This window comes from Haliaeetus albicilla, chromosome 18, assembly GCF_947461875.1.
Source record: "Haliaeetus albicilla chromosome 18, bHalAlb1.1, whole genome shotgun sequence".
Taxonomy (NCBI): domain Eukaryota; kingdom Metazoa; phylum Chordata; class Aves; order Accipitriformes; family Accipitridae; genus Haliaeetus; species Haliaeetus albicilla.
In genome coordinates, this window is record NC_091500.1 from 407428 (window position 1) to 430086 (window position 22659).

The 22659-nt window shown below is 61.1% G+C and overlaps 2 protein-coding genes across 7 annotated transcripts in view; one reads left to right on the top strand and one right to left on the bottom strand.

The window, feature by feature from the left end:
- Window positions 1-192, top strand: part of OST4 (oligosaccharyltransferase complex subunit 4, non-catalytic) — a 29072-nt gene extending 28880 nt beyond the window's left edge. For all 4 annotated transcript variants that reach the window (XM_069805383.1, XM_069805381.1, XM_069805382.1 and 1 more), the window contains exon 3: window positions 29-192. The gene's annotated coding sequence lies outside the window, so the exon portion shown is untranslated. The remainder of the gene's footprint in view (window positions 1-28) is intronic.
- AGBL5 (AGBL carboxypeptidase 5) lies at window positions 147-22253 on the bottom strand. Of its 3 annotated transcripts, none has more exons than XM_069805364.1 (15): window positions 21880-22253; window positions 21497-21668; window positions 19981-20147; window positions 17976-18153; window positions 16860-17038; window positions 15734-16301; window positions 14951-15120; window positions 8988-9123; window positions 8086-8276; window positions 7158-7366; window positions 2201-2316; window positions 1665-1711; window positions 1300-1457; window positions 867-955; window positions 147-691 (listed from the first exon to the last, which is right to left on the bottom strand). In XM_069805364.1, the coding sequence occupies exons 1-15, from the start codon at window positions 22086-22088 to the stop codon at window positions 620-622; spliced, it is 2661 nt and encodes an 886-aa protein (XP_069661465.1). In that variant the 5' UTR covers window positions 22089-22253; the 3' UTR covers window positions 147-619. The 3 variants fall into 3 exon arrangements, with proteins under 3 accessions (XP_069661465.1, XP_069661468.1, XP_069661466.1); XM_069805367.1 differs by having other exon boundaries at window positions 21874-21998; XM_069805365.1 differs by lacking the exon at window positions 1300-1457 and having other exon boundaries at window positions 21880-22252.
- Window positions 22254-22659: the final 406 nt, after the last annotated feature.

The following is a 22659-nucleotide window of genomic DNA, read 5'->3' on the forward strand; positions in this document are numbered from 1 at the left end:
GCACCGCTCACCCCTCTTCCCCCAACAGGGCCGCGCCGAGCTGAGCCGCACAGTGCCATGGTGGAGCAGGGCCTGGCCAAGCACGGCCCCTCGCCCGGAGCGTGGCGGTGCCCGCCGCGGTGCCACGCTGAGGCGGGAGGCCGTGCTTCTTCCAAACAAACTTTAACGGAAACACGATAATACAAGAGGAAACCGTGTGATGTAAAAATATCTCCCGCCCGCGCCAGGTCCCTCCGCCGGTCCCGCGGGGAGGAGTGGGGCCATCCTGGGGTGGGAGTCCGCCGTCACCAAGGAGCAGGCGCTGCGGTGAGCCATGGTGAGACATGTGAGCCGGCCCCGGCACCCTGGGCGATGATGGCCACAGCTGGGAGTAGGCACGGTGCCACGCGAGCAGGTGGTTGTGCCTGGAGCCCGGCGGGGAGGGGGTTGAGCAGCAGAGTGGGTCCGGAGCCCCTGGTGCCGCCATGGCTCAGGCTCTGCACTGGTGCAGCTTTGGTCTGGGGGGGCCACAGCGGCTGTGGGGGGGTGCCCCGGCCCTGCCCCAAGCATGGGTGCAGACACGGTGCAGGCCGGTGGCGTGGGGCCCGGCGAGCAGCAGGGCCAGTGCTGGTGGCTGTGGTCAGGCCTCAGCGCAGAAGGAGAGGAGCTGCCGGTAGGCGCTGAGCGAGGCACGGGCTGGGCCTGGCGGGCACTGTGGTGCAGGAGAGCAGGGTGGAGAGGAGCCGCGGCCACACGGGCCAGGGCAGAGGGGCTGGAGCCCCCTCCCCAGCACCGCGGCCCCTGCCCAGGGCCTGCTGGCACAGGGCAAAGCAGGGCTGAGGTCCCCCTGCCCACACCGCAGCCCCCCCAATGCCGCGGGGCCATACCTGGGGGTGCAGGCCCTTGCCCCCGCACAGGAAGAGTCCCTCGGTGCTCTGCACCCCCCCGGGGAGTGCGGGGGCCTCCTGGCAGAGCCCTGCAGGGACAGAGACCGGCGTCGCCACTGGTGGGACAGGGGCACGCGGGTGCTCCCAGTGCCAGCAGAGCGTGGGGCCAGGCCGGGGCATCCCCTGGGCTGCCTTTATGCACCAGCACTGCCCCCACAGCCCCCATGCCTGGGGGTTGTCGGGGTCCTAGCCCCCCGCGCCCCCTCTGCCTCTTGCAGCACGTCGGGGGCTCCTGGGGGGTGCTGGTGCCCTCCTGTGCCAGGGTGAGCAGGGCCAGATGCAGGATGGGCGCTGCGGCCCCCTAGCCCTGTGCCGGGCCCTGCCGGAGGGGGTACCGCAGCAGCCCTGGCACCAGGGCTGTGCTGTGCCCTACCTGGTGGAGGCTGCGAGGCCCAGGGCCTGCCATGGCTGTGCTTCCCGGCCCGGCGGGCTGTGGTGCTGTCAGCGTGGAGCCCCAGCAGGCTCTGGCCGGTCGTTGCCCCCTTCCTCCGCACAGGGATCCTGCTGGGGCGCAGGGGAGGCCCCCCCAGGCTGCGGAGAACCACACGCCGCTCCTGAGGGGGCTGCTGGGAGTGAGGGGCTACAGCCCCTCTCGGGGCTGGTGGATGCCGCTGGGGCAGAGGGTGCAGCTTTGCTCAGGGCTCCCGCCACCCTGGCGTCGGCACGGGCTCTGGGTTGGCTGAGGGACGACCCCACGCCGTGGGACGGTCCCACGCTGTGGCTGATGCCAGCACCTACCTGGGCTGCTCTGGGGCTCTCCTGGTGTCCAGCTTCTTCGGGAGCGCCTGCGGGGAGGGGAGGGTCAGTGCCCAGGAGGGGTGGTTGTCCCTGGTCTTGTGGGACCCCCCACGGCTGCTGGGGGTCCTACAGAACCGGACCCCTGCCACCAGTGGTGTCTGCACAGCTCAGAAAAAACGCACATGGGGCAAAAAAGCTCCTGGCAGAGCCCCACAGACCAGGAGTCTCAGCCCCAGAGATGGGGGTCTCTGAGCCCTGCAGATGGGGGGGTCTCCAAGCTCTTTAGAGAAGACCCCCAGCCAGCCTGGGCTGTTGGTGTGCAGTACCCCACGTGCTCCAGGGGGGTCTGACAGCTCCCAGCACAGACTGGGCCTGGTGTGCCCCCCGGTATTCCCCAGCCCCACATCCCCCAGGCCCGGCTGGCAGAGTTATGGGGCAGACCCCTCCCAGGGCTCAGGGACCACCAGAGTGGGGGTTCAGGGCCCTGCTATCCCCCCAGGCTCCCTGCCCCAGGCCCTGCCGGTGCCCAGCGGTACCTGCAGCAGTGCTGTGCTGTGAGTAGCCGCTGGCTCTCCCACGCCGCGCTGGGCCTCCCGCGATCCGTGGCTGGTGCCGGTGCTGGGCGCTGCCCGGGCGCCCACCAGCAGGGTCCCTGTGTGACAAATGAGACAGAGCTCAGCCCACGCTGGGGATGCCAGGGATATGCTGGGGTCGGCAAGGGGGGCTGTGAGCTGCAGCAGGGGTACCAGCTGCCTGCCCTGGGCACACAGAACCGCTGCGGTGCAGATCGGCATGGCCTGGCCGAGCCCTGAGTGCTGCTGAGGTGGGAAGTGCCGGGGCTGGTGCAGAGCCCTCACCAAGTTGTGCTGTGGCTGGGCAGCTGCCTGGCCCACACAGGCAGGGAGCTGACCCAGCCACAGCTGCCAGTTGTGCCCCGGGCAGCTGCAGCAGCCTCGGTGGCTGGTGGGCTGGGCACGGCAGGCATGGCAGCACTGCTCTGCCCGCAGGCTCCGCGCAGGCAGGATGTGGCCCACGCTGCGAGTGCGCAGGAGGGGCCAGGGCCCGGCGCGGCACGAAGTGGGACAGACACACGGACACCCATGTGCTGGTGGTGCTGGCAGCAGCATGGAGCTGCTGCAGCTCTGGCAGGAGGAGCCAGGACTGCCGGCAGCCACACTGGCCTGCGGTGGCCGTTGGGGCTTGACACCTGCCCAGACCCACCCAGGCACAGGCTGGTGTGTGCCCAGGGCAGTTGCCCCCCGCCGATGCTGCCTCCCTATGCTGGCACCTTTCCCTGTGGCTGCAGCAGCCATGCACTGAGCCCCTGTCCCGCACGAGACCTGGCTGCGGTTGTGTTTCCTTTTAGCCAGGAAAGCCAGGACAGAGCTGCTCGCTGGGGCTGGAACCCCACCACGGCACAGGCATGAGGCACAGCCCCAAAGCCGAAGAGCAAGAGCAGCCACTTTGGCAGCTGCCGAAGTGCCAGCGGGGAGGACCATGACAGGCACTCGATGGCTCAGCATGGGGCCAGGGCCGCTGGTGGGAACCAGAGTCGGAGCCAGAGGCAGCAGCACCAGACAGACAGCTCGATTGCTGCAGGACAAGGCTGTGGCTGAGGACTGGGGTTTGCACCCGTGCTGGTGCTCGGCAGCGGTGTGGGAGACAGGCAGGGGCAGGCACGGCTGGGCAGGGTAGGACCACGGTGCCCTCAGCAAAGCCATAGGCAGAACTGTGCTGGGGAAGTAACCGATGCCACGAGGGCTGCAATTCATCAGCGGGGCCACGCAGGCTGCCAAAACAGGGCAAGAGAAACCTCAGGCGGCTGGAGGGAAGACGCAGAACCCTGCACCTGGAGAGAATGGGCTGGGGCTGGCTGGGCAGCACCAACATGGAGGCCAGCAGCATGCTGGGCACAAGTCACCAGTACACCCAGCCACGCTGATGGCATCAGACAGGATCAGCCCTAAGAGCACTCGCACGCTGTCTGGCTGAGCTGGCAGCACTGACAAACTTGTCCCGCGCCTATGGCAATCGCTCGGCAGCCGAGGAGGGGGACAGGGAAGGCGCAGCGTGCAGGCAAGGGTTGCTTTCCCTGTTAAAGTCTTTATCGCAACCCAGGAGTTTTCTCCCTTTTACCCTTCCTGTTCTTTCCCCCATCCCATCGGGAGAGCAAGCGAGTGGGTGACAGCAGGGGGCTGAGGTGCCCCCCGGGGTGAAACCATGACAGTGTCCCCTGGGAAACGGACACCACGTAAAACACCCGAGTAAGCCACGAACAACAGTGGGACCCCACAGCAAATGAGACCCTGTGAGCAGGAGCAGGCAGGAGCCAGGCTGTGGCAAAGTCTGGGTTGGGGCAAGTTTGCGGTGTGCTGAAGCACTCTCTGGGTGGTGGGGCTTTACAGGCAACAGTGGATGGTACTGGTGAGTGACAACTCTTAACCTTGGACTTGTCACAACCGAAACGGCACAACTTGGTGATGAACTCCAGCCAGCAAAGGCCAGGGCAGCTGAGGCTGCACAGACAAGAAGGTCACTAGGGGTTCTGCAGAGACACTCCCCCCCCCCCCCCCCAGCACTTGTGAAGCCATGTGCAGAGCACAGGTCCCCTCTGGGTTCCCAGGGGCTTGGCCGATGCGGGCAGGCTGGAGCAGGAGCTGTGGAGAGGATTGGGGCTGGAGCACGAGGTGTCTGAGGAGAGCCCGACAAAGCAGCCCTCTGGGAAAGCAGCTCCTGCGGCAGCACTGCACAGGCGCAGGCTGTGCCCTCTCCTCCCGCACTCGCACAGAGACCTGCCCTTCCCCTCCCTGGCCCCCTTTTTGGGCACCTCTGCTCCTCAGACATGGCAGCTGCCAGACAAGACCTCGCCCGGGCAGCGCCCGTGGCTCTGCTGATCACTGGTGACAGCTGCACCCCTGCAGCCAGCTGGGTGAACTCCCCACCATGTCTGCAGGGACACCAGTCTCTGCCACAGCCAGGGCTTGCCAGGTGGCACAGTGGAGAGACAGCAGGGCAGGGGGGGCCCTGCGGCCACCAGACAGCTTAGGTTTGTGCCATGCCAGAGGGCTGTGGCTGGAGCCCACCAGGAAAGGGCTCCCTTCCTGCAAGGCTTGGAGGAAGCAGCTGGGAGCGGGACATGTCTCTGACACTTGTCAGGGGCCCCATCTGAGCAGCAGGTCCTGGACAGGACATCCTCCTCCGTGTAACCCAGCCATCACCAGGGGACAGCTGTCCTGCAGGGCCACAGCAGAGAGCAGCCTCCCCTCACCCTCGGGGCACGGCCGGTGGGGATAGCTGAGCATGATGTCCTGTCTGTGGGGACTGGCTCCTGCCTGTTCCACATGGACAAAGATCTCAGCAGCACGTGTGCAGGAACGGGAAGGATGGAACACAACTGGGGCACAGTGACTTCATCCTGTGCCATCTAACCATCGCCTCATCACACCTGGCTGGCGACCGCTGGGGCTGCAGGCAGGACCTAGAGCATTCCTGGTTCCTTCCCGGCTGCCTGGGGAAGGAAGAGTCTGTGACAGCATCCCGGCACCACTCCGGGATGGGACCCCTGACCGGAGGGCAGTGGCATGGTGCTCGTAAAGCAAAGCCGTGGGGTCAAAGCATTCCTGGGCCGCATTTCCCTGTGCAGACATGGCAGTGCCAGTGCTGCCAGGGCCCTCACGCTCAAAGCGCTGGCACCGCTGGCTGAGGCAGCAGGGAAAGCTGCTGGCAGCCAGAGCAGGGGGTGCCAGCCAGACTGGGCACACAGAAGGTCAAGCTGCCAGGTGCTGCCGGGGCAGGGAAGGAAGAGCCACATCCCAGTCCCACGAGCCAGGCAGCCGGGGCTCCACCAGCACGAGAGCACAGCATCCCACCAGGCACTTGGCTCTGCCGGTCACAGCTCCCCTTGCTGGAGGCCGTGCACACAGCACCCAGCTACCCCACCGGCAGCCAGCAAGCAGAGAGTGCAGGCTAGGGAGGCAGAACGACACTGATCCATCCAATGGAGACAGGCTCTTCCCCTCCAGCCCCACAAGGTCTGTTCCTGCTCACGCGCCCAACTATCACCGACTCCCCGGCAGCTGGGGATCGGGCCAGTGGGTTGCTCCCGCTGGCTCTGGGGTGGCTCAAGCATGCATGGCAGAAGGAACAGACGTTACAATGTGCCCATGACAACATAAGCCTTTTATTTCCTCCCCACCATGTTCTCATGGCAGATGAGAAACAGTCACTACAAAGTGCTGGAAAGCAAACATGGAGGACGAAGCAATGCGAGAAACACAGACGGAGCACGAGAAACAAGCCTACAGTCAGAAATGCAGCAATCTCTCCCGAGAGCAGCACCAGTACACAGAGCCTTGACACAACGACAGCTTCAGAGTCACACCCAGAGTCACACAGGCAGCCCCCTCCGCCCCGAAAGCGGACCCTCACTCTCACACCTCTGATCTTTGGGCACTGGGATACTTCAGAGCACGGTGCTCACTGGCCTCCAGAGCCCCACAGCCGACTGGGGCTCCCAGTCCAGCCCCGTTTCCTCAGCTGGGGGCCTGTGGGACCAGCCCACAGAATAGCATGGGGCACTGGGGCTTTCCCCACCATCGGCCAGCCAGCTGCAGCTCTGAACCCCCAAGGGGCCTGGAGCAGCACTGCCTGCCCTGCCACAGCCTGCAGTGGTGCTGAGCCCCCTGCCCCATGGTGAGGAAGCCAGCATTGCCTTGGTTTTGGCACCCTCCCGCTGCCAGAGTCGGGGTGGTAAGCCAGGGCCTTTCTCCTAGCTGTGCAGGTGGCTTGGCAGCTTGGTGCTGCGAGTTGGCCCCCACCGGACAGGACTCACCGTGTGTTCAAAGCCCCCAGTGACTAATTACAGCTCTGCTAGCCTGCCTCACCATGACCACAGTCATGTGCCATGATCGACTGCTGCTCAGCAGGTGCCTGGGAAGGGAGAAGGCACTTTGGTGTATCCCTGCAGGCCTTGGGAATGCTTTGGGAGCAGCTGAGGCCTCGGGAAGTTGAGCGGAGGTTTTCTGTGCTGGCTTCTCCAGAAACCCCTTGGCCCCTGCACCACCAGTGCAGGAAGGGCCATCTCCCCCGGCAGCCCACAGCGGACAGAGTCCCTGCAATCTCGGTGCAACAGAAGTGGCAGGCAGCTTCTGCCCAGCCAGGGGCTGCAGAGCCGTTGGGCAGGAGCTCAGCTAGGCCCCCTTGGTTCCCTGCAGAAGCTGTGCTGGAGGAGCCACGGGTCTCGCCGTGTGGCGTCTGTCCTGACTCAGCCAGGGCTGCTCTGCTCGGGACACAGCACAGAGCTGAGCACGGCATCCAGGACCCTTCCAAGGGGAGGGGGCGGCGGTTCACACGCACTTCTTCCACGCAAACCCACTTTTATTACATCAAAGCACACTGTTACGCTGGCACAGAGCTCTCCTCAGGGCTGCGGCTTCACACAGCAGCTCGACAGGTACTGGATCAAGCGCACAAGAGGTCCCCAGCGCAGCTTACCTCTGCCCGGTGCTGGGGCTCTGGCGCTGCCTTTCTGAAGACTCTGGCTCACAGCGGCCGGACCCGAGGGCCTGCTGCAGCTGAAGGTGAAGCTGGGGGAGGCTTTGATCTGCGGCGAGTCCTGCTGGCTGCTGCCGCTCCCGCTGGTGCCGTTGCTGAAGCTCCTCATGCGGGACAGGGCGTTATCGGAGGCTGAGGTGGGAAGCCCGCTGGAATGGGATGAGAAAGAGGAGGCTCAGCCTGGCTCTGTGGAGAGGGGGTCCCCCCCACCGGCCACCTCTGTGCACCCCCATTCCTTCCCAGCCGGCTCTCCGCCGCTCCTGCCGAGCAGGTTTGTCGTCTCCAGCCCAGGCACTGAGCGTTAGGCTGCTGATGCCGCTGATACACCATCTCTGTCAGACCCCCGGACTTTTCCCCAGCCGTTGGCAGGCGGCGGGGGACAGGAACAGAGCCCATGTCACAAGGGGATGTCCCTCAGCAGCAGCAGACCCCAGTCCCCCACGCTGTACATCGCTGTCCTGGCAGCCTCGGTGCAGCAGCATGGTTTCAGAGTTCCCACTCCCTCACCCCCAGTCCCAAATCCATCCCAGTCCAGCGCCGGACCAGGCTGGGGAGGGGGAGAAACAGAAGAGATGCTGGTTCTCTCTGCGGACAGATAACCACTTCCCAGGTTACTGGGGCAGGTAAATCCCAAACAGCTTCACCCTGCAAGGTTGCGTGCCCCTCTGGCCTGCCGATGACTCAGAGCTGAGGGATACCCTTCACAAAGCAAACTCTGCAGGGACAAGCACGGGCCCCAACAAGGTGGGAAAGCAAGCAAATAAATGTTGGCTTCATTAGCTGCAGGGTAACTCACTTGGAGTACATTTATCATCTCTAATTGGCGTTATCCTGCAGTTCTTGAACACTCAACCCGGCAGGCGCTTACGTGGAGCTCCTGGGGGGGGTCCTGGCACCTCCTCTCCTCCGTGGGCCCCCGCCTGTGCCCTTCATGCCCCGCACGTGCTTCAGCATCCAGGCTCGCAGGTTGCTGAGGCAGCTATGCTCTGACAGGACGATCCGGGGCCAGGGATTGCACTCTGCCATGTCCAGTGCTGCCACAGCCAAGGCTCTCCCGACCTGCAAGAGGCAACTGGTGAGAAAGACCTTGAGAAAGAGCAGCAACTCTCTAGGACTTGAGGCAGAAAAAACAAAGGAAGAAAAGAAAACCCAACCCCAAATTCCAGACAACCCCCCTGAGCTCATTTCATCTCCATTACAGACTCCGATCGAGCTCCCTGGTGGGAGGAGTGTTGCCGTGGGAAGTCTCTAGGCGCACAGCATGGACGCAGGGCCAGGGCGAGTCAGGCACCCACAGCCACCAGGACCTGCTGCCTCTCGCTGCAGGCATTAGACAAGCAGGCAGCCCTACACTCAGCAGGGAGGGACCAGGGACCACATGTGTCAGCAGTGGTGTGAGATGCGCAGGGACAACCCTGGGATGCCCCAGAGGCTGAGGGCAGAAGTCTCCAGTCCAGCCAGGGGACAAAGCATTTTGGGGCTGGGGCTAGTGGCGGGGGCTGTCACAGACGGCCCCGCAGGCTGGTGTGGGCTGGGACGTACCGACAGGTTACGGCACTGACACTGAGAACACCCTGTCTCTCACACAGCTCTCCAAATCCGCACCACGGACCAGCACAGGAGTTGCGCTGTTTTCATGGGGACATACAAGTGCAGAAGCAGGAGAGAACGTGAGAGTTTCTTCCTGGGAGGTGAAAGTCCTGCCTGCAGCACTCAGGGCAGGGAAGGGCTGCGCACACCCAGCCGCTCTGCCGCTGGGCTTCCCCTTACCTGCTCAAACAGCTCCACGGTGTATTTGGAGGGGAAGGCAGGAAGGGGCGGCGGGCTGGCCCTCCCATTGTCATGGCAGGCCACGGGGATGCTGTTCACCGAGCGCCCTGTGTTGTAGTTGCATTCCAGCGTGTAGCTGTGAAGCACAAGGAAGCCCACGTTACCCAATGGATCCACCACTGCCCGAGCACAGCAGCACTACTGCTGCCTCTTAGAAGACACTCTGTCCCCCAACCCTGGGAGGGAAGGCTCCCCAGGGGAGTCTGGAGAGAAGACGTGGCTCCTGCCATTGAGCCGCAGCTCTTGCTGCAACCTGCTTCACGTGCACTGCATTTTCTCGTCCGCTGAGGTAGGAATAAAGGAGGTAAAAAAAGCAACAGTTGGCCATCAGGTGGAAGTCAGAGGTGTGCTGAGGACAGGAGAGGCACCTGTGTCACAGGTCAATGAACCGGACTCTGAAATCAATGCCAAAGAAAGGACTGGCTAAGGGGCAGCTGGAGAGCAGGAGCAGGAGTGGCCAGCTATTGCTGAGCACCGATCTCCCAAAGTGCCAGTGTACCCACCTCTTACCTTAAATCAACAGTCGAGGCACCCAGAGCTGCTAGGGACACCCCAACTGCTTTTCAGGGTGAAGCGACTACCAAAAGATGTTCTCTGATTATCCTAAAAGGGTCTGCAGTCATCCCTGGTGAGTTCATGCTTAAGGACAGGGCAAGAGGTTCACAAAGGGCACAGGAGAATGGGTGGCACGTCGTTCCCCAGGAGCAAAGCCTCAAGCTGTACTGATTTTCTGGCAATGAGACACTGGACCATTGATGTGGCACAGACTGCATGACTTCAGGGAAGGGGCAAGAGAGTCACAGGGCCATCTTCGTGTCTCTCTACTTCCAGGGAAAACCCAGTGAGAAGTCACTGGGACAGAGCGGTGGGTGCAACACTGAAGGTCTGCGCCGCCGAGCCCTGTGCGGAGGAGCAGCCTGGTGTGCTGCCAGCAGAGCCGGGAGTGTGCAGTGGAAAGGAGATCAGTGGTGGAGGAGGGGATGGAGGTGCGGGCTCGGACGTGCTGCACAGCCAATGCGTGGAGCTGAGGGATTTGCAAAAACACATATGGCCAGGATGCGTATCCTGATAGTTTGCAAACCGATAGCGGGAGTGTGTGTAACGAGCACGGGGAAGTGGGAACTCTCAGAGGAAACCCAATAAAACTGGCAAAGCCGAAGCCTTGTAGGGAGACTGGTGTGAGGGAGGTGTTAAATGGCTCAGCTGCAGGGGCATCCCCCACAGCCTGTCGACAAGAGAAACTTGCCTTCATCTGCCGCAGTGTGCCGATGCTGTCCTGGCACCCACAGGGCTAACCACCACGGCAGCTCAGTGGGCTCCAGAAGGCAGAGGGGATCACCCTCTCTCCAGCCACTGGTTCCCAGGCTATCACCGTGGGGCCAGGGGCCCTTCCCTGTGTGCACCCCCCAAGCTGCGGAAGGGCTGGAGAAGGGGCCCCAGATCACCCCTCTCCAGAGACAGAGGGTCCTGTAGCCCAGCACAGCCCCCTCCTCGCTTGCTCCCAGCCCTGCACTGCCCACTCCACGCCCCAGCAGCTTGGTGCTGGCACTTTGCAGACAGAGCAGGGAGGGAGGGGGGACTAACAGACAGACTGACAGCCTTCCCTGGCTGCCAGGGCAAGGTGCCATGCAGGGAGCAAGGCAGGAGCTCAGCTCAGGGGGCCAGAGCAGGGCTGAGCCTCGTTAAACTGAAATAGCAAAAGATTGGTGCCCTGGAGCCACGATACTACAGTGATGTCAACCTTGCCTATTAACAACAACAATGACCAATTTTCTTTAAAAAATGCCAGATCCTGAATACATGTCTGGTTGGAGAGTTGGACTTTGTCCAGGCTGACATTGCCAGCTGGCTGAGACTTACCAATCTCCCCCTGGGTGGGAGCCAGAAAGTAGAAAGCACACACCAACCTCCCGAGGAACTTGCCGCACACTTCCAGCACTGCAGCACAGTCAAGAGGTGCCTCATCTCCTCACCAACCCAATGGGATGCCTCCTGCCCGGGGGGGGCTATTCTAACACGGGCATTGGGGGTGGGCACTGCTGGACCTCATACTTACAAAGAAAAACTGATTGGGGGTGTGCAGGTCAGGAGCAGCCTTGGCTGTGGTGACCATGTAACGCTGGACCTCAGTAGCCTGAGAGAAAGGAACAAGGTAAGAAGCAGGATCACAGCCCTGGACGTCGGGAGAGCAGATTTTGCCTTTTCAGGGATCTCCTTGGAAGAGTCCCCAGGGACAGGGCCCTGGTGAGGAGAGGGGGCCAGAAGAGCCGATTCATTTTCAGGGCTCACCTCTTCCGACTCCAGAACAGCCCACGCAGATAGGTGGGAAGTCAAGCAAAGGCGTCAGGAGGCCTGCGTGGATGAACACAGAGCTCCCGATTGGACTTGGATAAAAAAAAAAGGAATTGCACAAGAGTTGGAAGAAGGGAGAGGTGACCTGGGAGGGACACAGATGCTGTCTGAATGGGCAGCGATGGGGCTACGAAAGCCAAAGCCCACCTAGAACTGAATCTGTTGAGGGATGAGAAGGGCTACAAGGCAGCTTCTAGAGGTGCATCAGTAGCAGAAGGAAGACAAGGGAGAGTGTGAGCCAGCTGCTGACTGGAACGGGGGCCAAGGTACTCCATGCCTTCTTCACCTCAAGTCATCACTGGCGAGCAGCTCAGCACACCTGCACAGCTGGGACACCACAGGTCCGTGGGACCCGGCAGGACACCCTTGCACGTCCCAAGGGAGGCGGCTGACATCCTGGTGAGGCTGCTGCCGATTATCTCAGAGAGGTCCTGGTGACCAAGGTGGGTCCCAAGGACAGGGAGAAAGCAAACGTCACCTCTGTCTTCAGAGCCAGGCACCCACAGGCTGGTCAGCCTCACCTTGATCCCCAGGAAGATGATGGAGAAAAGAGTCTTGGAGACCCAGGAAGGACAGAAGGTGTCTGGGACCAGTCAGCAGATTTACAAAGGGGAAATCACACATAACCACCCCAGCAGCCTTTGATGATGTAATGGCCAGCTCCGAGGCCGAGGGAGAGCCGTGAGCGATGGCTTATGGCTTTGGACACTGTCTCCCACCCCACCCTTGCCTGCGAGCAGATGAAGGACAGGCAATGCCAGGGGATGGGGAGGTGGCCTGGACGCTGGCTGATGCGCCTGGCTCAGAGCCCAGCTGGAGTCCCAGCACTGGCAGTGTGCCCCCGGGTCAGTACCGGATATCAGGATGCTGAGCCCCTTCACCGGTGCCCGAGGTGCCAAGGCAGCATGTGCCCCCAGCAAGGCTGCAGAGGATGCAGAGCTGGGGTTGATGCTCCAGCAGGTCGTGCTGCCCTGGGGAGGGACTCACCAGGCTAGAGGAGGGGGCAGGCAGGGACCTCCCCACTTTCCCACGGGGAAAGGCAAAGTCCTGCTGCAGGGAGGAATAACCCTGGGGCCAGCTGGGGGAGAGCAGCTCCACAGAGACAGACCTGGGCGTCCCGCTGGGCACCGAGTTTTGTAAACTGACCCCAAGGACACTAATTGGGGTCTGCCCTTCTTCCAGTTTCTCTGTTTGCTGTCTTACTGTGTTCTTTATTCCAAGCTTTGACCTCTCTCCACCCTCAGCATTTTCAAGGTGGGGGAAAAAAACCTAATGGCTTTTAAGGTACCTGATGAATACCTGCACACGGCACCCGGTTACTCTGTGTGTGTCTGTTACACAATGTGACGTGTGCTAGAAATTCACCTGTGCTCAGCAGGGTTGAGAAAAAATATAAAAGAAATCATCTCTTAAGTATTGCTTCTATCCCCCAGAAAGTGCTGGAGCCCTCCAGATCACTGGAGGGTGTTGGGGAATTACTTCCTGATATGGGTCTACGGGTGCTGGATGGGCCACCCAGGGGTGATGCACAGCTGGATCATGGACAAGGAGGAACTTGTCAGCTGGGGATGTGATAATAAACATCAGCCTTGTCTGTAGTGACTGTGAAATAGTGGAGTTCATGATCCCGAAGGGAGGAGAGCAGCAGAGCAGACTCTGGGCCTCAGAAGAGCAGATTTCAGCTAATTCAGTGCACCAGTAAGGCAGATCCCATTGGAGACAGTTCTGAAGGACAAAGGAGCTTAGGAAAGGTGGCAGTTTTTTGAGGACAGCATCCTCCAATTGCAGGAATGGTCCATCCCGGTACTCAGTGAGATGCACAGATATGCCAGGAGATCAGCTGGCTGATAGTGAACTTGCGATGGAGCTCCAGTGCAGAAAGCAGCGGGTGGGGTGGGAGGATCGCTCTGCCTGGAGATGAGGCTCCAGGAGGAAAACCACCAGAAATGGACAATAATCAAGTTGGGTCATGTTTCTCAGGAGAACCCCATGTGAGCCCATGGCCCCTGAGGGGCAGCACCCAAGGGTGCCGAGGGGCTGCCGAGGTCCTTGTGGGGCTCCTCTCAGTCATCTCTGGAAGATGACAGGGAGTGGGGGGTGGTTCCTGATGGGTGGAGAAAGGCAAATGTTGCATCTCTTGTCACAAAAGACTAGCCAGGGACGAAGTGGCCGGTCAGCCTCCCCTTGGTCCCTGTGAAATCACCGAGTGAGTGCTCCCAGACCACGTTTCCAGAGGCAGGAAGGAGAAGAGGGTGACTGGGAGCTGCCAGCTAGGATTGCTTGCATCTCTCTGACTGCTCAGAGACAGTTCATCTTGCTAACACCACAGAAAACCAGCAAGTCTCCCTCCCCATCCGACATGCCCGTACAGTACCGCGCAGCACGGGCACCGAGAGCACTCCAGACACCAGCAGAACCCCCACTGTGTTTCGGGATGTCGCTGTTGGATTAACCATGGGCCGTTCCCTGCCAGCCACAGCAAATGGGCACAGAGCAAGCTACAACAGGAACCTGAGCCCAAAAAACTCGTGTATTTGTTACTGCAGGGTTGGTTTTAGCCAAATCAGCAGGCTCTCTGACCCAGCCCTGTGGCCAGGCGCAGAGAAGCAACAGAGCGCACAGCAAGTGCTGAGGAAATGGGGGAGAGAAAGGAGCCAAGGGTGCCACCATCGCTGCCAGCAGCCTGGTCCTACACCAGCCTAAGCCAGCAAAATGAAACTGCACCCACAGAGAGCAGCTGTTCACAGGAGAAGGGGTGCAGAGGTTTCTGGGGGAAGTCCAGGGCTGGTAGGAAGCCTGGTGCTGCTCCCACATTTCCTCAAACCACAGATTCCTGTGGAATGCAGCATCTTCTAAAGAAGCATTACACACTTCTTGCACTTTTTCCTCAGCATCTGCATCTGGCCACCACTGGGGCCAGAAGAGGGTAAGACAGGCTGTTGGGCTGATTGCTTCAGCCGTTTTTATGTTCCCAGCAACCACAACAAACAGGCCAAAAATATCCCACCCCTTGTTGGAGAGGCACATGTGGCTGCTACGGGTCACACGAATATCCTCAACCCACAGAATCACAGATTGCTTGAGACTGGAATCTTGCATGGCAATCTTGCATGCAAGGTCTAGGGAAGCTGAGCCCATTACAACTAAACAGGTTTTAATTACAGCTCATTACAAATATCAACATCTGGGAAAGAGGTGAATTCCTCCTGGAAGACGGTGCACAAGCAGCTCTACAACAGCGAGGACAAGAAGCCAGAGCAGCTGCAGGAGGGATGTGAAGGGACAGGAGATACAAGAGGAAAAGGAGTCAAACGCGGCAGTAAACTGGCACAGCTGGGTCCTGGCCTCTGCCTACACCGAGCACCTAACACTCCTCTTGGCCAGTTCCAACCCCACCAGAGAGCCGCACAGGGCACAGCTGCCCCCACAGAAGTGGTTTCAACTTTCCTTAACATGCTGCCTCCAGCAAGACCACCCCCTTCCAGGACAGAGGGGAACTGGGCCAGATCAGCTGGCATGGACATTTAGCAAGTGAGCAGAGGTTTGCCTACCTGTGGATGATCCCCAAGGCTTTGTAGATGGCCACTCGCCCGCTGCCCTCCTTCGACTGCCCATCCCGTTTGTCTTTGGCGTACATGTTCTTCTCCGAGAAGTTACAGCCCATGAAGTCAAAGTGAGGTGAGTTCAGGGAGATGAGTTTGGGGAACAACATGTTCTCCACCTGCAGTGTACAGAGAGGAACACGGGTGACTTTGAGGAGAGCCGTTGGCTGTTTGTCCTGCTCCAGCACTACCAGTGCCAAGCTCTGGGATGCACTGGGCTGTTGGCTGGGCCCACCCTGCTCAATTCCAGAGTCTCACACGCTCCAGCCCTGCCTGGGGGATGCTGCCCACCCCTGCCTGCCCCCTGCCCACCCCCGGCCCATCCCCAGCAGGGAGAGGCAGCAGCTGGGCTCTCCTGACAGCCTGCTCATGGAGGCAGAGAGGAGGGAGCCCAGCGGCATAGCTCTCCCCCACCCTCTCGTCCCTTAGGAGAAGGGGTGTAAGCTCTTCTGTCCTCCCCACGCCAGCTGCCAGGGAGAAAGCTGAGACCTGCTGCAGCTGCCCCGGTCACAGGCCCTGGGAGGGGAAAGGGAGAGCAAACCCCACCAAGCACCAAAAGCAAGGAGGGCAGTCAGCTCTGCACCCCAGCCCCTGCCTTGACAGGGTGTGACAGGGACGTGCCACCCCCTCTCCCAGCAGTGGGAGGGAGCGTTTGGGACCCTGGAGATGGGGCAGAGCTGTGAGGGTCCCAGCCTGCTCCAGCACCTCTGTACTCCTACCCCCTGCCCTCACCTGATCATTTTCATCACTGAAACTGTTGCCGTACATGAAGCAGCCGCGCTTGGAGGCATGCCCATGGAGATCGACATAGTAGGCCAGCCCACTGTCCTGGGGCAGGATGGTTTCGGGGAGAGGTGCTGGTGGAGGCCTCCTGGCTTCCTCCTCACAGTGCTCCGCGGTGTGGCTTGAAGGGAGGATCCAGACAGCTTGGTCCTTGCCGCCCAGTCCTTGCAGCTCGGTGGCAGGTGCTCCCGAGAGCCGGGGTTCCTGAGAAGGGCTGAAGTATGTGCTGGCACGCCAGGTGCTGGGTGAGTTGCGGAGGTTATTGGCTTTCTCCAGCTCTGACAGGGCTGCGTCCGGGGATGGGGTGCTGCTGCAGATGGAAAGGTTGGAAGATTTTGTGCTTAATGAGCTGGTGCTGAGTGGGGAGACGTATGTCCTCCAGTCAGGAGAGCCCGGCAGGACGCGGCTGTGAACGTGGTGGTAGAGGAGGACAGCTTTGGCCCCATACACTGCAGGGTGCAGCTCGGCGTCGGGGTTGAGATACTGGCGGTTCAGATTTACCCCACGGGAGTCAGTTCTATGGAGAGAGCAGAGGAGATGTGAGGTCCTTTGCACAATGCCATCCATTCTGCAAAGGCAGATCTGACCTTAACTCATAACGGCCGAGGCTTTGGGCTCTATCCTGGAGCACAATTGGCCAAACCATCCCCTCACAGGCAATGGACTCTACCCCAAAACGGCTGAGAACCTCTCTCCTAGTGTGGCACTTGCCTCAGCAAGGCAGAGCCCTGAGTGATCTCCCTCCCTCCTCCCTGAACCTGGTCCAGGGAGAGCAAGGACAGGACAACATCTGAGTGCCTCAAATGCGCAGGGCAGCATTGCTCGCCCAAGCCAGAAAGCCCTGATCCAGGAGATGTCCTATGCAGGAAACAGCAGCCCCAAGCCCTTGCCACAGATCCCGGGGAGTAGCAGGGAGAAGTTGCTGTAGCCTGCAGGCCTTGGCTTATTTTACTGACGCAGAATCTTGGGATTGTTCTTCCCAGCCATCACAAAATGCACAACAGACTCCAAACCAGGAGAGAACAGCTCAGCCTGGACCCCAGCAAAGCTGCACCTGCAACCTGGGCTCACTCACCGATAGTGGCCCCGCACCACCCCGTCAGGGTTCAGCATAGGAATGAGCTTAAAGACGAACATCCGCCGCAGCATCTGGGCACGAGGGTCCTCCTCCCGCAGGATGAAGTCCAGAAAGCCGTTGAAGACAAAGCTGGAGGGTGTTTCCCCCGGGTGGACTCTGCTGCTCAGGAAAAACACCTGAGGGCAAAAAGACAGGGACAATGGGCAGGTTCCTGCCTGCCCCAAGATGCTGCAATGGCTTAGCTGAGGGGCCAAGCGCTCCGGGGGGCTCCCCCCTCTGCACCACAGCCAGGCACCATGCTGCCCAACATGCAGCTAAGGTCTTTATGTGGAGCAGACAACTAGGTACTGGGTGCAGCAACACAACAGTTTTCAGTGGTTTCTTTGCCCAGTGCCTCCCCCATGTCCTACTTGGAATAAGGTTGCTTATCCCTGTGTGAGACTAAAGGGACAGAAGCCCTGCAGCCTGCTACCAAGAGAAACCAGAGCATGGGCGGCACAGGAGCAGAGATGCAGAAGCGCCTCAGGGAAAAGCCCCAAGCGATCCCACAGAGCGGGAATGAGCTCGAATGCAACGACAACATAAAGCACCTCCTAAAAAACCCTTCTCTTGGTGGGAGCTTCTCAGAAAGAGATGCACGTGTGGTGCAACCCAGCTGCCCATCCCAGCTCTGGCCACAGAAGGAGCTCCCTGCCCATCCCTGTTCCCAGCAGGCAGGGCCCACCTACTGCAGCAGGGGCTGACACCCCAAATACAGCCCTTCCATCAGTTTCTTCACAGCTTAACAGAACAACAGTGTTAAAAGGACAGAACAAAACTCCTAGGAAATGAGACCCTAATTTTTGCCCTGAGGAACAGGTGTGTGGTGCTACCAGAGGGCATTTCAAGGTGCTAAGTAGATGCACTAGGGCTCCTGGCAGGCAACCAGTTCCCACACCTCGATGCAGGATCTCACAGACTCTCTACTCCCCATGCTCCAGCCCTCCAGGACATGACACTTTTCAAGTCACAGATGCGAGGGTGGCAGTAAGGCGCCGACACACAGGCCACCACACACTGCTGACCATGCTCGCTGTCCCCAACACAGCCCCAAAGCCGGTGGCGGCAGCTCACCCTCTTCCCTGCAAAGCGGCGTGGCCGGGGAGTGGTCGTGTCTGGGAAGAGTTTGTCCAGCCGGGGCTCCCGTTTCTCCAGCATGCCGTGGCACGAGGTGACGGTGAGCAGGTCCACTCGCAGCTTGTCCAGGGAGTGGCAGAGCAGCTCCCGGTGGTAATAGACAGAGTCGAGGGAGCTGCAGAGCAAGGAGAAACACTCAGCCAGCCTGCCCCAGTCAGCTGGGAAGGCACGGGTCGGAGCCTTCCCCACCAGGGAAGAAAGCAGCTTGGCTGGCGCAGCTGCCATCCCAGCTGAGCATGCCGCTGGGCTGGGGACTGAGGGACAGGGCGCGGAGCCTTGCCGTGGGCAGCTGTGGGAGATGCCTTCAAGGAGCGAAGGGGGCTCCCAGCTGGGCAGGGGACACTCTCCGCACCTACAGCCCTGAGCTCTGCCTCTAGCTGCTTGTCCAGGACGGTGTCCCTGCTCACTCTGCTCCCCAGGAGTTCAACAGCCCTAGCCTGACCAAAACTGCCAAACCCTCTCCTGCTGCCTGCAGGCACCCACGGCTGAGCTGGTCACTGCCAGCTCCCCTCGGAGTCCACCAGGATCACGAGGAGGATTCCTTTGGAGGAAAAAGTGGTGGTTCAGGGCCTGGGGTCATGCTGCCTGGCCCCTTCCATGGCTGCGGAGAGCAGTAGGAGAGTGGCTCTTGCACAGCCAGACCCAGCAGAGGTACCCGTGGCCGTCAGGTCATCCCACCGTGGCAGCACAAGACTACTCTGGCGGGGAAATAAACCCTGGCTGGCAAGAGGGGCTGGCCACCTCCAAGGGTGTCAGCTGGGATGGGCAGGGGAGGCAACAGCCCCCTGTCCTTTGGGAGCCCACCGTGGCCAAGGCAGCACCCAGCAGCAGTGAGGTGTGTGCAGGGTCACCAACAGCCTGGGCACCAGACAGCCTGCCGGGTGCTGCTGCAGGACCAGCCTCCGGCCTCAGGCGTTCGATGTCATGATTGTGTGTGACCCACCTGCGCGGCGTGGAGATCCCTCCTTGCCCTGCTGATGGCCCCACCCAGGCCCCCGGCAGTTCCCACTGTGCCGAGGGAGCCGGGGCCTCCTGCGGGATGGTTCGGTTGGGACCACCCAGCCCTGCCGTGATCCCGAGGGGCTCAGGGGCCTTGCATCAGTAGGTGAGTTTGACCCATAGAGACTATGATATTGCCATTAGAGTCTTACCAACTGACTGCCAGATTTTGAAATTCTTATAGTTCTCTGTTGCATGACAATTTAAGAACAAACCCTTTTCAATAAGCCATTGCTCAGCCCTTGTCTAAGAAAAGGTATTTACGATCCCAGCCTGGTGGCACGGAAACTCTCTGGGGCCAGGAGGGGCTGCAGGGCAGTTATCTGCAGAGGCACCTGAAGACTGACTCTGTCCTCCTCAGCCGGGCGTTAAGTTCTCCTCTGACTTTCAAGAGAAATTCTTGAGATCAGAGGAGCTTCCTAGCGCCATCCACAAAGAGCCCGGCGCTGAGGCTGGCTCTTGGCAGGGAGATCTCCCTCTGCAACAGCAGTTGCAGAGGAAGGGAGCAGTGGGAGAGAGATGCCCGGACATTCCTGCAGCCAGGAGGTGGAAAGCAAATGAGGTCTTGGCTTCCAAGAACCCCCTCTCCTTAAACCAAGGGCTGCAGCTCTGTTATAGCCCCTCCTCAAGCCTCTTCTGCCTGATGGGAACCTGCCCTTAGGAATGCCAGAGGGATCTGGTCTGAAGCAATAAAGGCCGCTCTGGAAGCCCCTCGGAAGCACGTGCTTAGGAGCTTGGGGGGAGCTGCTGCAGCTGCCCCTGCAGAGCTAGGGCCCAGAGGAGCAAGCATCAGGCAACTACCGGGGGGCAGTGGGGGGCACAAAGACACATACCCCCCTCCACCTTCTACCCCACTGCAGGAAGAGCTGAACAACACTGCACTTCCACAGCAGGGGCAAAGCCAAGCGGGCGAGGGCTGGGAATGGGGTGGGAGGGTGCGCACCTGCTGGGAGACATGTGCCTGCACTCCTGGAAGCGGCCATCCAGCTGTGCCAGCATCTCCTGGCACTCCGTGTAGGAGAAGGGGTAGCAGAAGGCAAAGTAGGTGGTGGCACCACGGTGCTCCAGGAAGCGGTGCACGAAGGACAGCACAAACTGCGTCTCCACCATCTGGGACAGACACAAAGCAGAGGCTGAGCAAAGGGACGGCCCGAGAAGCAGCCAGCTGAGGGCACGCAGAGCCACCTCCCGGGCACAGGCCAGGCAGCCATGGCCACCACAGGCCCCTGCGGTTCTCCTCCAGCACTGCCACGCCAGTTCTCTGGTGTATCAGGTGGTACCTGCAGCCGCTTGCCCTTCTCTAACTGCATGGGAATCAAAGCTGCGCTCCCTGCAGATCCCAGCCCGCTTCGCTCAGATCCCTGAAACATCACGCTCTTTCCTACAAAGCCTTTGGTTCCCTGCTTGCCCTGCCACACAGCACTCGGGTCTCTGGAGCAGTGCCAAAGCCTCGGTGTATGCCTGGCTCTGGGTCAGAGCTGTCTGGGAAACCCAGGGGTTTCCTTCTAGTTCTCATGCCCACCCACCAGCACTCTGAGACAGAACAATAATTACTCTATTTCAGCACACTTCACAAAGTTAACGAGCGCTGCAAAGCTCAGGTGTATGTTGTGTCTCTCCCTGGTGCTAGCATGGGCCAAATCAAGCATCATCTTGTCCTATGTCAGGGGATGGGAGATTCTCTCTGGCCCCTGTTCCGTGGGGCAGAAGGGGGGGGGGCATGCTGGGGGGCTTGCGGCCTCCCCACAGCAGTATGCACAGAGCAAGGACAACCCAGAGCACCTGCAAGTGACTCTCCCCCAGGCAGCTCCTACCCAGACCGAAGACAGAAAATGCCAGGACCAGCAAACTCCTGTTTGAGGCTCAAACAGCTTAGTGGGGGTGTGAGAGTCAACCTGCTGCTATGGCTCTTCCTGCTGGCTTCGGTTCCCTGGGGTCTCATCCTACTGCCCTGTGGCCAGCACCGCTCCCCTCGCAGGGGCATGAGCAACCTGAGGTCGTGTGGCTTGCCACAAAGAGCCATTTACTAGCCACTCCAACGACTGATGAACAGGAAGGGAAGCACCAGGTGTGCTTTGAGAGCAGTTCTGTGGCTACCCCTATCATGCAACAGGGAAATCACCCAGCAAAAGCCCACGCCCCAGCCAGAGCTGGCCAGCAGAGAAGAGAGCTACTGGGTCGTCTGCTCCCGAGTGCTCAGCCGAGGGAAGAGGCTTTATCACTAACCCCCCCCGCCCTCTCCCCTGCGGCTGCCAAAGTACAAACCAGCCACTCACCTGCCCCATCCTGCCCTGCCCCGCAAGGCTGGAGATCACCCCGGCCTGGTAAGTGAGGGGTGTTTGTGCCCCAGAGCTGCCCCCCCAACCCTGAACAAAGGGTCCTCCTCTCCCTACCTGTTACTGCCCTTCAGCCGAGGCCCCCCCACCCCCGGCAGAAGCCCCCATCCCCGGTGCCCGTACCTCGAAGCTGGGCCGCTCGCGGATGCGCTCCCAGCGGGGCCGCACGGGCAGGGTCCGCACGAAGGGGGACATGCCCTGGGAGTACAGCCGGCTCTGCTTGTTCATGTTCAGGATGTGCAGCTTGATCAGCTTCCCCGGAGCACCCCCCCGCACGCTGAAGTAGAACCAGGACCTGGGGAGGGACCGAAGCGCCGGGTCAGCCCCTGAGCCCACCGGTCCCCCCTCTCCCCAGGCCACCCCCGACCTCGCCGGCCCCGCCAGCTTGTCAGATCCTGGGGCTGGGGGAACAGACCCTATGAGCCTCCCCACAGGGTATCCCTGACCCTGCTAGCTACCCCCCAGCCCCTCGACCCCGCCGGCCACCCCCCGCGCCGTACCGTTACCTGTTGCCGTTCTCATACTCGGTCTGGGCACAGTCGGGCCGCGTCCAGACGTTGAACTCGTAGTCAGCGGCGGGGAGAGCGGCACCCCAGGCCGCGGGGCCGCCGCCGCCGCCGCCCCCCGCCCCGGGCGGTTCTACCTGCTCTACGTGTGCCAGGTTGCCCGAGTCGAAGCGGGAGCTGAAGAGCAGCCCGCCGCAACGGATCTCCATGGCTGTCGGGCCGCCGCGGCCCCGCTCATCTCACCGGCCCGGCCCGGCCCGCCACGCCGCTTAGCAACAACAACGCGCACGCCCATTGGCCCACCGCTCCCTAGCAACGTACCCGCCCGTTGGACGGCGCCTCGGCAACGAGAGCCCTAGCGCGGTTAGGGCCGCGCCCCCATCTGACCACGCCCCCACCAAAGCTGACCACGCCCCGTTTACCGCACCCTTCGCCGGGCTACGCGCGCGCCGCTGCGTGCACATATTACGTCAAAACACACGAATGGATAACCATGTACGCACACACTCGTGTGTGTGTCGTCACACCTCCAGCCCTCGCCGCGCCAGACAAAACTGGAGGATGCAGGTATCGATCCCCCTGACTCTCGCATGCTAAGCGAGCGCTCTACCATCTGAGCTAATCCCCCCCCCCCCCGCCGCTCCGCTTGCCGCCAGCGACCCCCCTACACCGGCCCGGGACGCAGAGGGAGAGGGGGGGCCCCCGGGACCAGAGGGGGATCTACCCCGGCCCAGCTCCATTGTAGGAGTGCAGGCAGCTGCCTGCGCAGGCAACACAGCC

Excerpts from the sequence above, each read along its gene's own strand:
- AGBL5 (XM_069805364.1), bottom strand. The coding sequence starts at position 22,088 with ATGGAGATCCGTTGCGGCGGGCTGCTCTTCAGCTCCCGCTTCGACTCG. Across the intron at positions 15,121-15,733 it reads TCAGTGATGAAAATGATCAG|GTGGAGAACATGTTGTTCCC; the intron begins GTGAGGGCAGGG and ends TGTACACTGCAG. Across the intron at positions 1,712-2,200 it reads ACAGCACAGCACTGCTGCAG|GCGCTCCCGAAGAAGCTGGA; the intron begins GTACCGCTGGGC and ends CCCTCCCCGCAG.